This window comes from Lipotes vexillifer, unplaced genomic scaffold (assembly GCF_000442215.2).
Source record: "Lipotes vexillifer unplaced genomic scaffold, Lipotes_vexillifer_v1.1 scaffold98, whole genome shotgun sequence".
NCBI lineage: Eukaryota > Metazoa > Chordata > Mammalia > Artiodactyla > Lipotidae > Lipotes > Lipotes vexillifer.
The window spans coordinates 1,023,486-1,037,831 of NW_006799611.1; the positions used below are offsets into that span (position 1 = coordinate 1,023,486).

The 14,346-nt window shown below is 47.9% G+C and overlaps 1 protein-coding gene across 6 annotated transcripts in view; it reads left to right on the forward strand.

Annotated features, from left to right (window-relative positions):
* RALGPS1 (Ral GEF with PH domain and SH3 binding motif 1) overlaps positions 1–14,346 on the forward strand; it is a 301,912-nt gene that overhangs the window by 37,037 nt on the left and 250,529 nt on the right. For 2 of the 6 annotated variants that reach the window (XM_007471717.1, XM_007471715.1), the window contains exon 2: positions 11,821–11,942. In XM_007471717.1, coding sequence (XP_007471779.1) covers positions 11,886–11,942 — 57 coding nt within the window. In that variant the 5' untranslated portion in view covers positions 11,821–11,885. Of the gene's footprint in view, positions 1–11,820; positions 11,943–14,346 lie in introns of those variants that run through there. The other 4 variants (XM_007471716.1, XM_007471714.1, XM_007471712.1 and 1 more) reach the window with 2 other exon arrangements.

Genomic DNA, 14,346 nt, shown 5'->3' on the forward strand with positions numbered 1-14,346 from the left:
CGCTCTTCCAGTTGCAGGTGACGCTGCCTGCCTTTCCCCTGAGCACACGTCCCCTGGACGGTAATTAAGGTTAAGTGGGTGGCTGAGGAGAGCTGTGCAGAGTCGGGGAGAGGGAGTGGGGCGCTGGGTCCCTGGTCTGGCTTTCACGATCCCTAACGTGCAGAAAGGGAAGTGTCACTGCCAGGCTTCTAGAATGGAAGTGTGCCAATCAGGATGCTCCCAGGCTGTCTTGGGTGTCTGGGATGTCCCAGGCAGGCCACCCTCATTTTCTCACTCTCTCTTTTACCCCCATTTCCCGAAGCTCTCTTCAAGTCCTCCCCCACACGTATCCCTAGGTTTCCCATTTTCCTAAAACCTGCCTCCCCTCCCCGTGGAAAACTCAGGTCTTACTCATCAGCTAGTGGGTGCAGGTGAGGGTTTCTCTCCTCCCCCTGTTTTCTGCAGGCTTGTCTTGGAAGGGAGGAACCTTTGATTTCAAGAATAATTACACGTGCCTGGGGCAGGGATGGGGAAGCTCTAGCCGGCCTTTTCAAAGAGGGTCTAAAATGAAACTATCCTGCCAACCAGAGGATTCGTTTTCTTTTGGGAACCCTTTCATAGTTTTATGAAAAATACATATTTTTCAGTCACATTCCTCCTATTACCTTAACTTAGAGGTGTTTTCTTGCGGTCTCATGCTAAGAGAGCATTACCCTTGCTTACCCCTGCCCCGGGGAGGGTGAAAGTGGTGGTGACGGGTGTCAACACAAATAATAGCTGTCATTAATGATGTACCATGCCGGCCACTTTTAATGTGCACCATCCTGTGAATCCCTTCAGGCATCTTTGAGGTCGCTACTGCAGTGTTCCCCATTTTACAGATGAGGAAAGTGAGGCTTGGCCAGGTCAAGCAACTTGCCCAGGGCACAAGGTCAGCGATGGGTGAGAAATCAAATCTTGGTTTATCTGTTTTCTAAGCCACAGAGGTACCCAGCTCCTTCTCCTGCCTGAGAACTTGCTCTGCTGTAACTGTCCTATTCTTAGCTCCTGCCAGGCCTGTGGTTGTAGCTTGTCAACCTCTGGGGGGTGGGAGGTGTTGAACCACAGGCTGTGCCTGCATATATACACGCACACACTTGTGTCTGTCTGTATATCTATTTGTGTGTGGCTGTGTGCACGGATGCTGCCCTACCCTGTGTGAACGTGTAACCTTGGGGACAGGGACTAGGGATTGTGGGGACTTCCCTTGTTTATTTTATACCTTTTTAAAGGTATTACTCTTATGTAAAGGATTCTGGAAGCCCTCCTACTTGAGAAGAGCAGGCCTGAGTAGGCATTGCTAGGCTGGACTTTCTGAGGACGGATGGGCCTCTGGTTTCTGCCTCCCCGGCCTCAGCGCACAGTGTGTGGGGACGTGGGGGGCACCCGGTCAGCGCTGTCACGTGAGTTCGCGGGTGGCTGCCTGTCTGTGCTGGCCCTGTGTCAGCTCCATGCACGTAGGTGCTTCACTTCTCCAGGAAGACGCCCTTCCTTGTCCTTTTCTCCAGGTTTGCTCAGTTTCACAAGTTTTCTCTCGTTTTTGTCTTTCTGCAGACCCTCAGACTCCATACCCAGCCCTCTTCCCTGAACACTGCTGCTTTCTCTCCCCCAGGGGGGCTCAGCCAGGGGGGCATTTGGACACAGTGGTGCCTCCTCAGCCGTCTAGCCCGCTCAGCTCATTATCTGGCCCTCAGTGAGGAGGGGAGATGTTGGATGTCGAGCATATGGTGGGTGGCTTGAAAGGGCCGGGGGAGGGCGTGGCGAACACGGCGCCGAGGGATGGTATCTCAAGTCTCATGTGCTCACGTGGCCGGGGCCTCGCTTTGAAAGCCGCCAGGCACTGCTGCTTGCCAGGAGGAGGCTTGTCCAGTTTGGAGAGGGTCGGGAGCGGGTATAGTGAGAGCGCTGCTGCCAGCCCGCACGAGGAGACCTTTCCTGGGCCCCTGGCAGGTGGTCCAGCTTCAGGGTGACTGAGACCCTGGGGGAGGCCTTTTGGTAATACTAAACGGGCACACTGTCCAGAGAGAGAAGGAGAGAGAACACATACACTTATTGTTCCTGACGTGGAGTGAACAACTGGTTGTGGGCAGAAACACTTTTGGTTCTGTCTCTTCATCTTCTGTTCAGACGCAGAAGGTGGAGCAGCTGTGCCCGAGCCTGTGGAGAGCAGCGTGGCCACGCGAGGAGACGGGCTCGGACACGGGCGTGGGGCCGTCTCTGTGCTGGTCTGAAACATTTGGAAGACATCACTCTCTTGTACTTGAACATTCCTGGATGTGTGTATTTTCTTTGAAACAACCTCCACAAGCGTAGGAAAAAGTGGTTTTTCTGCCTTCTCCACAGTGGTCTGCACCAGACTGTCTCCTGCTATTTCCTTGGTTTCCTGAACCTGCAACATTGAAGGAGAATTCTGAAAGTCTGGAAGGAAACCAACATCACATATGGGACTTTCCTTCCCCTCTTCAGGAGCCCACACACGAGACTGGAGTCTGTCACACAGAAACCAGAGACACGGGGTGGTGCTGTGGTTCTGATACAACTCCACGTTCTTGCAAAGTTACGTCATGAGAATCTTTTCCTCCTGCAGGAGGCATTAGTATGAGAGAGAGTGTGTGTGTGTGTGTGTGTGTGTGTGTGTGTGTGTAAGAGGTGAGGGAGGGTGGGAAGACAGGGTTTTTGGCCGAACTTAACAAGCTTGTACCCTTCCCTTGGTGCCGGACTGCCTCCCTGTCCAGCAGGGGGTACGGGCAGGCAGGTGTGTGAAAAACGGATCCCCGAGTTACAGTGTAGTTTCTCTCTCTGAGCCTCAATTTTCTCATGGTTTTTTAAAATAATTTTTAAAAATAAATTTATTTATTTTCGGCTGCGTTGGGTCTTCGTTGCTGTGCATGGGCTTTGTCTAGTTGCGGTGAGTGGGGGCTACTCTTCGTTGTGGTGCGTGGGCTTCTCATTGCGGTGGCTTCTCTTGTTGTGGAGCACGGGCTCTAGTGCGCGGGCTTCAGTAGTTTTGGCACGCGGGCTCAGTAGTTGTGGCTCCTGGGCTCTAGAGCGCAGGCTCAGTAGTTGTGGCGCACGGGCTTAGTTGCTCCACGGCATGTGGGATCTTGCCAGACCTGGGATCAAACCTGTGTCCCCTGCATTGGCAGGCGCACTCTTAACCACTGAGCCCCCAGGGAATTTTTTTTTTTTGATGCATATAAATCCTTAGCCAGAGCCTTAGACAGAGTAAGTGTCTAATAGATTGTTGTGATGACAGCAGTAATCAGACTGTGTGTGAGCTCCTCGAGGGCTGGCCTGAGTCCTCTGCACAGAGCAGGGCTTGGGAAAAGGGTCACCAAGTTTACTGAAGGATTGAGGGAGTGACCAGGAGGCAAGATGCCGTTCCTGTGGCTGTAGTGTCGGGGCCATCTGTTAAAGCTGGCTCTGTGGGGAGCCCTGCCTGGCTTATTAGCACCCCTGTTAGTCTAGGATGGGCAGGGGCTGGGGTCAGGTGAGGAGGGAAACCTATTCCCTGTGCTCCTGGCACACTGGCATCTGGGGTGTGCTTTCACACCTCTGGGCTTCTGCTCATGCTCAGAGTGCCTGTGGGCCCCCCCCCCTTGCCTAGAAACACTCACGCTTGCCCTTTTAAGACCAGATCAACGGCTCTTAGTGATGTCTTCTTTGACGCCCAAGGTGAACCCGTGATCTGTTACACCACATGTCCTGTGAGTATCTACCTATGGGATTTTCTCCCCCACTGCTACACTGCTGGACCCTGGAGGGCAGGGCTGTGTCATCTTTGACTCTGGTCCCCAGAACTGGCCCTCCAGGTCTCAGTGGATGGGTGTTGAGCCAATGAATGAATGAACTGCTGAGTAAGTTACCCATTCGTAATGGCCCTAAAGATAGGAGTCATTTATCCTCAGTTCCTCTCTTTTCCTCTCCTGTCACATGCAGTCCATCAGCAAGTCTTGTCTGTTTCACCTCCAGAACCCCTCCCAAATCCATCTCTTTTCCCCATGGACAGCAGTCCGAGCTGTCAGCATCTCTTACCCCCAGCTGGCTTTGCTGCTCCCATCTTTGGCTTCCCATGGAGTTCTCTGCACAATAGCCACTGTGATCTTCAGAAACAGTGAGATCAGATCGTGTCACACCCCTGCTCAGAACCCATTCCCAGGCATTCCAGGTAAAACCCAAACTCCCCACCATGGCCTGCAAGACCCTTTATGCTCTGGCTCCAGCCCGTCTGTCCACTGCCTCCCACTGACTGGGCTCCAGCTGTGGCCGTCTCTCTCCATCACACACCTGCTGAGCTCCTGTGTATCTCAGGCCCTTTGCACTCGCTGTGGCCTCTGTAAAGGACACTCTGACTGGTTTTTATGGTTGACTCCTTCCTAGGGCTTTAGCTCAATACTGCATCTTCAAAGTCCTTCCTTGACCACCCTGGCAAATACTGTCTTTCACCCTATTTTATTTCCTGAAGACCCTCATGATCTGAGTTCACATGTGGTTTCTGACTCCTGCGCTGGAATGTGAGTTCTCTGGGGGCAGGGTCTGTTTGCTTTGTGTCCCCTGTGCCTGGAACAGTGTCCTTGACCAGACTTCCCTGCATTTGGATGGGAAAAAAATGACATCTTTATTTTCACTAACTTCTAACTGAAATTTGGCATCTTCCTCAGTTGCTAATGTAGACAATAAATTATAGTAATATTTACAGTACCTGGGACTTTGTCACCAATAAAAGTCACAGCTACCTCCATATCACATAATAATTGTGGGCATGCATCTCAGAAAATTTATGTTCTTGACTACTTTGAAATTATGGTAGTTATTAGACCCACCAATAGATCTTGCTATTTAATGCAATTATATATATATATATATATATCCCCTTACCTGAAGAAATACATATATTACTATATTATAAATTACTTTGAAAATAATTTTATAACTGAATTTTAATACAGTTGGCTTCCAGTCCTGTGTAATTGGTTTCCTGTATAATTTTATTTTATTCATTTAAAAACATTTCTGTGAGAAGGGGCCCATGGGCTTCACCAGATGGCCAAAAGGGTCCAAGGTACAAAAATGGTAGGAACTCCTGGCTAGAACAAAGTCCGCACAAAGTAGGAGCTCGATGAATGCATGGATGGACAGGTGAAAGGATGGTGCACGTCTTCCCCCGTGAGGATGAACCTGCTGTGTTTTTAGGGTCAGGTTATGGTGGCTTGGCATGAACTTGGTATTTAGGAAATAGCCTTGGTCAAGGTCTTTTGGAGATCTACTCCAATGATTGACATTTATTACAGAGCCCCGGGGGTTGGAACCTTTTCTTTCAGACACAGGCTCCCCCTTCAGCTTCTCTCTGCGCATCTGCTGCCTCCCCACTCAGGGGGACTCTCCTTGCACTGGGCAGGATCCGGCCACCCTCCCCTCCTGAGGGCATAGTGCTCAGTTTGGCTGACCAGCAGAGACTGGCACCGTAGGGTCCTGAGTTCCCGGAGAAGCAGGTGGGCATTCTGGTCTAATCAGTCCGGCCTGGGAGGCACGGTCCACATATTCAGGGGCCTTCCCGTGGGGTGGGGGAGGGGTTCGCAGGGAGGGGCCTTGGCTGGGCTGACCCCCTTGATGGGAGTCTGGTCCCTGGCGAGGAGTTGGGGCTTGGCCGGGCCTCAGGGACGGCAGGTGGATGGGTGAGGGTTCCTCTGGGCCCTGGAAAGGATGTTCCATTCTGCTTGGTCCTCTTATTTCTTAGCATGTGAAATATCTCTTGTCTGAGAGTCACTGCCCATAAATTAGGCTGTTTTGTCAGGGGCGAGACATGCAGGAATCACACTGGAAACAAGCGGTCTGTCTGTCTGTCTTCCCAGCTCAGGCCGCCAGTAGGAAGCACGATGGGTAGCATGGGTGGGCTGTCACTTTGTCTCTAGGTGGGCTGGGCCAGAGTGGGCTGGGGGTGGGGGATTGGGGGGCAGGTCAGGCCTCATGGAGGAGGAGCCCTACGCTCGGACCCCTGGACTCAGCTTGTGCTCCTCTGGGGGCCTGGAGCCCGCAGCTGGAAATCTCCTTCCCAGTAGGGGAAGGTTTCATAAAGCACCATGCTGTCCTTTCTTTGACGTTTTAAGTTAATTGTTTGTTTTACGAAAAAAGAATAAGTATAAATGAATGAAACTGCAGAATTAGAATTAACACTAATAGCAATTAATAGCCTTAACAGAGTGCTTGCTTGGTGTTTGACCTGACCCTAGCACTTTGCATGCATTTTCTTGTTCAGTCCTCACCTGGGCCCTCAGAGGAGGCCCAGGCCCTGGTGTCCACTGACCAGGGTTTGGAATCCCCAGTTCTGCCACTTAACTAGCAGTAAGTTACATCACCTCTCTGGGCCTCGGTTTCCCAGGAATGAGAATAGCCTCTGCCTCACAGGGTTGTTGTGAAGATCAAGTGAGCTAAAAATGTCGTGCTTAGCCCAGCGCCTCACTCAGCATCAGCACTCCCTGTTCACGCCACGTGCGCGTGGGGTGGGGGCCCCGAGTGCACCACCAGAGGTCGCTGGAGAGATGGGCCAAGTTGGCGACGTCCTGCAGACGGGAAGTAGGGAGTGAGCAAATGACGGTCGTGGAAAAGGGTCTGAGACTCATGGCCCCTAGGCTGAAGGGCTGCGTGACTGGTTACCAGGCCAGTGGGGAGAGCCACGGCCTCTGGTTTGAGCCTGGCCGAGCAGACTGGGTTCCATGTCTGGGCTCCCCCTGGGGAGCCCTGCCGAGTGCTGGGCGCTCCCTGAAAGCAGCAAAGCCCACCTCAGCCTGGAACTGGAGCAAGTTGGATCCATCCCAAGAGGGTTGGCTGGCTGTGTGCTACTCTGTCTCCCCATGGTGACTCCGTCAGGCTAGGATCGAGTCACTTTGTTCAGATGGATGAGCAGCTTCCATCCATCAGCAAAGCCTGGCTGAGTCGGCCCCAACCCCAGTCCATGGGAGCTGGTTTGTCTGGTCTGAGACAACCCTGGCAGCCTGATTCCCTAAGCTGCCTTTGGACTCTTCCGTTTCTAGATTCCCCACTTGGAAGTCTCTGGGCTTTCTTGGAGGTTTCTGTTGGAGGGTCCTACCCACTTGATTCCTAGGAGGTGTTGCTTCTATTTCAGAGGCTGGTTCCTCTCCCCTCAGGCCCATCTCTTTTTTTTTCTTTTAATGTGTTGTTGGATTCTGTTTGCTAGTATTTTGCTGAGGATCTTTGCATCTATATTCCTCAGTGATATGGGTCTGTAACTTTCTTTTTTTGTAGTATCTTTGTCTGGTTTTGGTGTCAGGGTGATGGTGGCCTCCTAGAATGAGTTTGGGAGTGTTCCTTCCTCTGCAGTTTTTTGGAAGAGTTTGAGAAGGATGGGTGTTATCTCTTCTCTAAATATTTGATAGAATTCACCTGTGAAGCCATCTGGTCCTGGGCTTTTGTTTGTTGGAAGATTTTTAATCACAGTTACAATTTCATTACTTGTGATTGGTCTGTTCATATTTTCTATTTCTTCCTGGTTCAGTCTTGGAAGGTTATAACTTTCTAAGAATTTGTCCATTTCTTCCAGGTTGTCCATTTTATTGGCATAGAGTTGCTTGTAGTAGTCTCTTAGGATGCTTTGTATTTCTGTGGTGTCTGTTGTAACTTCTCCCTTTTCATTTCTAATTTTATTGATTTGAGTCCTCTCCCTCTTTTTCTTGATGAGTCTGGCTAATGGTTTATCAATTTTGTTTATCTTCTCAGAGAAACAGCTTTTAGTTTTATTGATCTTTGCTGTTGTTTTCTTTGTTTCTATTTCATTTATTTCTGCTCTGATCTTTATGATTTCTTTCCTTCTGCTAACTTTGGGTTTTGTTTGTTCTTCTTTCTCTGGTTCCTTTAGGTGTAAGGTTAGATTGTTTATTTGAGATTTTTCTTGTTTCTTGAGGTAGGCTTGTATAGCTATAAATTTCCCTCTTAGAACTGCTTTTGCTGCATCCCATAGGTTTTGGATCGTCGTGCTTTCATTGTCATTTGTCTCTAGGTATTTTTTGATTTCCTCTTTGATTTCTTCAGTGATCTCTTGGTTATTTAGTAACGTATTGTTTAGCATCCATGTGTTTGTGTTTTTTATGGTTTTTTCCCCTGTAATTCATTTCTAGTCTCATAGTGTTGTGGTCAGAAAAGATGCTTGATATGATTTCAATTTTCTTAACTTTACTGAGGCTTGATTTGTGACCCAAGATGTGATCTATCCTGGAGAATGTTCCGTGCGCACTTCAGGAGAACGTATAATCTGCTGTTTTTGGATGGAATGTCCTATAAATATCAATTAAATCTATCTGGTCTATTGTGTCATTTAAAGCTTCTGTTTCCTTATGTATTTCACTTTGGGTGATCTGTCCGTTGGTGTAAGTGAGGTGTTAAAGTCCCCCACTATTATTGTGTTACTCTCGATTTCCTCTTTTATAGCTGTTAGCAGTTGCCTTATGTATTGAGGTGCTCCTATGTTGGGTGCATATATATTTATAATTGTTATATCTTCTTCTTGGATTGATCCCTTGATCATTATGTAGTGTCTCTTCCTTGTCTCTTCTGACATTCTTTATTTTAAAGTCTATTTTATCTGATATGAATATTGCTACTCCAGCTTTCTTTTGATTTCCATTTGCATGGAATATCTTTTCCATCCCTTCACTTTCAGTCTGTATGTGTCCCTAGGTCTGAAGTGGGTCTCTTGTAGACAGCATATATATGGGTCTTGCTTTTGTATCCATTCAGCAAGCCTGTGTCTTTTGGTTGGAGCATTTAATCCATTCACGTTTAAGGTAATTATCGATATGTATGTTCCTGTGACCATTTTCTTAATTGTTTTGGGTTTGTTTTTGTAGGTCCTTTTCTTCTCTTGTGTTTCCCACTTAGAGAAGTTCCTTTAGCATTTGTTGTAAAGCTGGTTTGGTGGTGCTGAATTCTCTGAGCTTTTGCTTGTCTGTAAAGCTTTTGATTTCTCCATCGAATCTGAATGAGATCCTTGTTGGGTAGAGTAATCTTGGTTGTAGGTTCTTCCCTTTCATCACTTTAAGTATATCATGCCACTCCCTTCTGGCTTGTAGGGGTTCTGCTGAGAAATCAGCTGTTAACCTTATAGGAGTTACCTTGTATGTTATTGGTCTTTTTTCCCTCGCTGCTTTCAATAATTTTTCTTTGTCTTTAATTTTTGCCAGTTTGATTACTATGTGTCTCGGCGTGTTTCTCCTTGGGTTTATCCTGTATGGGACTTGCTGCGCTTCCTGGACTTGGGTGGCTATTTCCTTTCCCATGTTAGGGAAGTTTTCTACTATAATCTCTTCAAATATTTTCTCGGGTCTTTTCTCTCTCTTTTCTCCTTCTGGGACCCCTATAATGTGAATGTTGTTGCGTTTAATGTTGTCCCAGAGGTCTCTTAGGCTGTCTTCATTTCTTTTCATTCTTTTTCCTTTATTCTGTTCCGCAGCAGTGAATTCCACCATTCTGTCTTCCAGGTCACTTATCCGTTCTTCTGCCTCCATTCTTCTGCTATTGATTCCTTCTAGTGTAGTTTTCACTTCAGTTATTGTATCGTTCATCTCTTTTTCTTTGTTCTTTAATTCTTCTAGGTCTTTGTTAAACATTTCTTGCATCTTCTCGATCTTTGCCTCCATTCTTTTTCTGAGGTCCTGGAGCATCTTCACTATCATTATTTGAATTCTTTTTCTGGAAGGTTGCCTAACTCCACTTCATTTAGTTGTTTTTCTGGGGTTTTATCTTGTTCCTTCATCTGGTACATAGTCCTCTGCCTTTTCATCTTGTCTATCTTTCTGTGAATGTGGTTTTTGTTCCACAGGCTGCAGGATTGTAGTTCTTCTTGCTTCTGTTGTCTGTCCTCTGGTGGATGAGGCTATCTAAAAGGCTTGTGTAAGTTTCCTGATGGGAAGGACTGGTGAGGCCCATCTCTTCTGCCCCTGGAAATCCTGAAAGTGTTTTTGCTTATTTATAACCATTGTCTGTCATCATGTGCTAATACAATTTGTTTTTAGTATTTTAATATTTCTTTGATTATTTCAAAGGGATGTGGAAGGGGGGAGTTAAATGTGTAAGTTCAGGTCACCATCATGAGACAGCTGGTGGCTGCTGCATTTGTTGAGGTTAATTTACCTACTGTAAAATGCTCTCATTCCAAGTGTACAGTCCTATGGCTTTGTGGATTTCTGTGTAACCATCACCACATCCAGTTTTAGCACATTTCCATCACCCCAGAAAAATCCTTTGTGCTCATTTGCAGTCAGTCCTGCCTCCACCCCAGCCTCTCATTGATGTGCTCTCCCTCTCTATGAATTTGGCTTTTTGGACATTTCATAAGAGTGGCCTCATATTGTACAATCCTTTGTGTGACTTCTTTCACTTAGCATGATGTTTTTGAGGTTTATTCATGTTATACTTTATATCAGTGTTCCATTTCTTTTTATTGCTGAGTAGTATTCCATTGTGTGGATATATCACATTGTCTATCCATTCCCCAGTTGGTGGGCACTTAGTTTCCAGCTTTTGGCTAAGATGAATAAATTCATGTGCATGTTTTTGTGTGGACATATGTTTTCATTTATTTTAAAGATAGTTACCTAGGTGTAGAATTGTGGGGTCATTTGGTAAGTTGATGTTTAACTTTTTAAGAAACTGCCAAACTGTTCTCCAAAGTTGCTGTGCCTCTGGTACCTCGAGCCAGAAGCCATGCATCCTCAGCTGGTTCTCCCTCCCCACCACATCAGTTTCTCTTGCATTTCTGTCCTTACCGTCTCTCAGTCTGTGTCCTTCTCTTTGGTGTCACTGTTGCCACTCTAGCTCAGAGGACCCTCGTCTCTTTCCTGATAATTGCAGTTGGCTTCCAGCTGGTCCCTTTGCCTTCTCCTTTCCTTTCCCCATTACATCCTGATCGCTTTCCTGGGAAAAAGCTGGTGGTGGCTACAGTGCTCTGATGTTCAGTGATGTGATAAATGCTCTACTTGGGGCATGTACACTTCGGTATGAGAGCACTGGTTCTCGTTTGAGTGGTCCAGGTGCGATAACTAGGGGAGATGACATTTGACATTTGAGTCAGGTCCTGAATAATGATGGTTTGGTGGGACGGCATGAGCAAAGACACCAAAACACGAGTTACTTAACCTCTCTGTCCCTCAAATTCCCCACCTGGAATATGGGGGTAATAACAGGACCTACCAAGGACTGTTGTGAGCATTAGAGGAGTTACTGTAAGTAAGGTGCATGGCACGTGGCGAGAGCTCTCTGAGTCTTAGCTAGTATCCATATTATTATTGTTGATGGAGTGGTCTGGTGCACAGGGAAACACGGTAGATTCAGTTTGTCTTCTTCACCTGCCTTCTTTTTAAAACAAAGGTCACAAACTCTAGCGTCTGCAGGAGCCAGGCAGGTCCCCAAGTGGCTGTACAGGCCAAGGCGGGGTCTGAAAGGCACTTGCTCCAGTAAGTGCACCCGTACAAGGGGCAGTGCTGCCCAGCCCAGCTGATGGCCATCATGCAGGAATGGGGCCCAGTGCTGCCAGAAAAGTCACAAATCCAGAATACTGTGTGAAACCTTCCAATTTTTAAATGTTGGTGATTAATTTAAAAAATACTAAAACCTGTACAAGCCTAGCTGACTACATCTGTGGGCCATATTTAGCCTGAAGGCCACCAGCTTGTAAACCTTTCTTTGAAGGTCTCCTCTGGGGTCACCAGCTCAAGTCCAGCACAACTCTCTCCCAGGGTGGGATTAGCTTGGGTTTGAAGGCTGGTTTTTATGAGCCCCTTTGCCTTGCAGGACTTCTCCAGACAGGTTATGTCACCGACAGAGGCTGCCCTGAAGCTCCCTGTGGCCCGGAGACTATGTACAAGAGGAATGGTCTGATGGCTAGCGTGCTGGTCACCTCTGCCACTCCACAGGTACTGGGGCTGCGGGGTCGGGGCCGTGGGTGGGGTGGGTGGGCCGGGGCTCCTTGCAACTGACCCAGGCAGGCTCCCTGAGTCTTGGCCCGGGGGCTGCAGGCCTCCATGAATGCCACCATTCTTAGCCCTCCCGACCAGCCATGCCAGGCGTGAGATTTGGGAGGCAGTCAGTCCTGAGGATCAGTGTGTTTTCTGAAGTTGTTCTCTTCAAAGAAAAACAAATACCTGCCTAGTCCAGTCGTAGCAAGTGCCACATTCCATTTTGGTGGCAAGAAGGGATCAGACCTTTCCCAAGCAAAGCCGTGGCTGATTATAAATAGGTCACACATTCTGGAATGAAGTCAGACAGAAATGCTTCCAGCTGGCCCCGTGTTTCTATTTACCTTGCTCAGGAGGAAACGGCTGTAAGGGCTGGTGGTCGAGAGTGGCCTGGGCTCGGGCCCCTGCCCTGGGGGTTTGGGAGTTTGCTTTCCAAGTTCTGTAATAGAACAGAGGCAGGCGGGGGAGGGGGTGTCATCTGAGGCCTGGGGAGACTACCATGTCAGATGCATAACGCCGGGCTCCTGTGACAAACGGACAAGGGGGTGCTCTGTGTTCTGAACTCACAAGGCCCTCATGGTCGAGCTGGGCTTTTGAAATGATCCTGTGCAATCAGCTAGAATTCATAGGAACCAATCCATTTCTTATAACCCTTTACAAAAATTCCTTAGCTTAATCTCTGGTTCTGAAAGCAGACTTGTGGGTACCCGTTAAAATTCCCAGATGGTGCCAGTATACATTTAAATAAAGTTACTGCATCGTCATCACCACCACCACCTCCACCGCTACCACTGAATGTATTTGGGGCAACTTTTGATTAAATAAGGCCGCTTGTATGAGTGTGTATGTTTGGGGCAGGTGCAATGGGGTGTTACAGGAAAGTTATAAAACCTGAAATTCCAGGAATGGACTGTCTGGTAACTGGAGGAATCAGACTTCTCTTTCCATTTACAGTTTACACTCCGTCTAGAGTAAAACTTCTTTCTTTTTTAGCCTCCGTCTGTGTATATATGTATACATACACATATGTGTGCAAACACACATATATACTATGTATATCTACATATACGTGTATATATACAAATATACATGTATATGTGTATCCAGAACGTGGTGAGAGCTCAATAAATATTTGTTGAATGAATGAACAAATGAATGCACGTCTAATTGAAGTGCTCAGTACATTTTGGTGACTGAGTGACACGTTTATACAGATAGACACCCATGATTTAGTGCTTAACTATATACCGAGCACTTCTTTTGTACGTTCCACAGGCATGATCTCACTTAATCCTCACAATAACCCCATCAGGCATGTGCTGTTGTTTCACCCCCGGTTTATAGGCGAGGAAACTGAGGCAGGGAGCAGTGAATGAACTGGCTTCAAATCACACAGCTGGTCAGCGGTGGGTGGGGATTCACAGCCAGACCTCTGTGACTCTGGAGCTGCTGGTCCTGACCATGATGACATTACACTCCCCGGGAGAAGGTCAGCCCCGTCACCTGCTTCAGGCTGCTCTGTGGAAGGGGAACGTGGAAGTGCAGAGTGATTTATTGGCAGCCATTGCTCAAGGTCTGTAAGACCGAGGGGTAGAATAGATGGCCAATTCCAGAAGTATTCAGGATTAGTCTTTATTACTTTTCAAAAGTTTAACACAGATTCTCCTCAGAGGAGAATGTCCCATCGCCCGTGGAACTTTCAAAATAGCCATGCCTGAGCCCACCCAGGCCCCTTGAATCAGCATCGCCCAGGGAGGGGATCCTGCCAGTTGCTTTGTAAGCTTCATTTTTTTTTTTTTTTTTGCGGTATGTGGGCCTCTCACTGTTGTGGCCTCTCCCATTGTGGAGCACAGGCTCCGGACGAGCAGGCTCAGCGGCCATGGCTCACGGGCCCAGCCGCTCCACGGCATGTGGGATCTTCCCAGACCGGGGCACGAACCCGTATCCCCTGCATCGGCAGGCGGACTCTCAACCACTGCGCCACCAGGGAAGCCCTGTAAGCTTCATTTTGTATGACCTGTGCCACAGCCCTGGGGAGCGGGTTCTAATGGTGCCATTTTACAGTTGGTAGCTGAGGCTCTGCGAAGTGAAGAGGTCAGACAGCAGCTCGGGTGGAGCTGGCATTCTAAGCAGGCCTGTCTGACTTCAGAGCTCAGAGCTTCTTAAGATCATCTTAGAGTTTTTGGTAGCCTTTAGATGACAGACGCCTATTGAAATCTACACGTTTAAGTTTCTGCTCCTCCTTTTAACCTCACGTTTTCAGTTGTTGACTATTGGTTTCCCTCCCTGGCCTAAAAACACTCTAGTTTCCAGTAAGATTGCAAAGTTTTTCCAGATATAGCCATTTTGGAAAGAGGGAAAT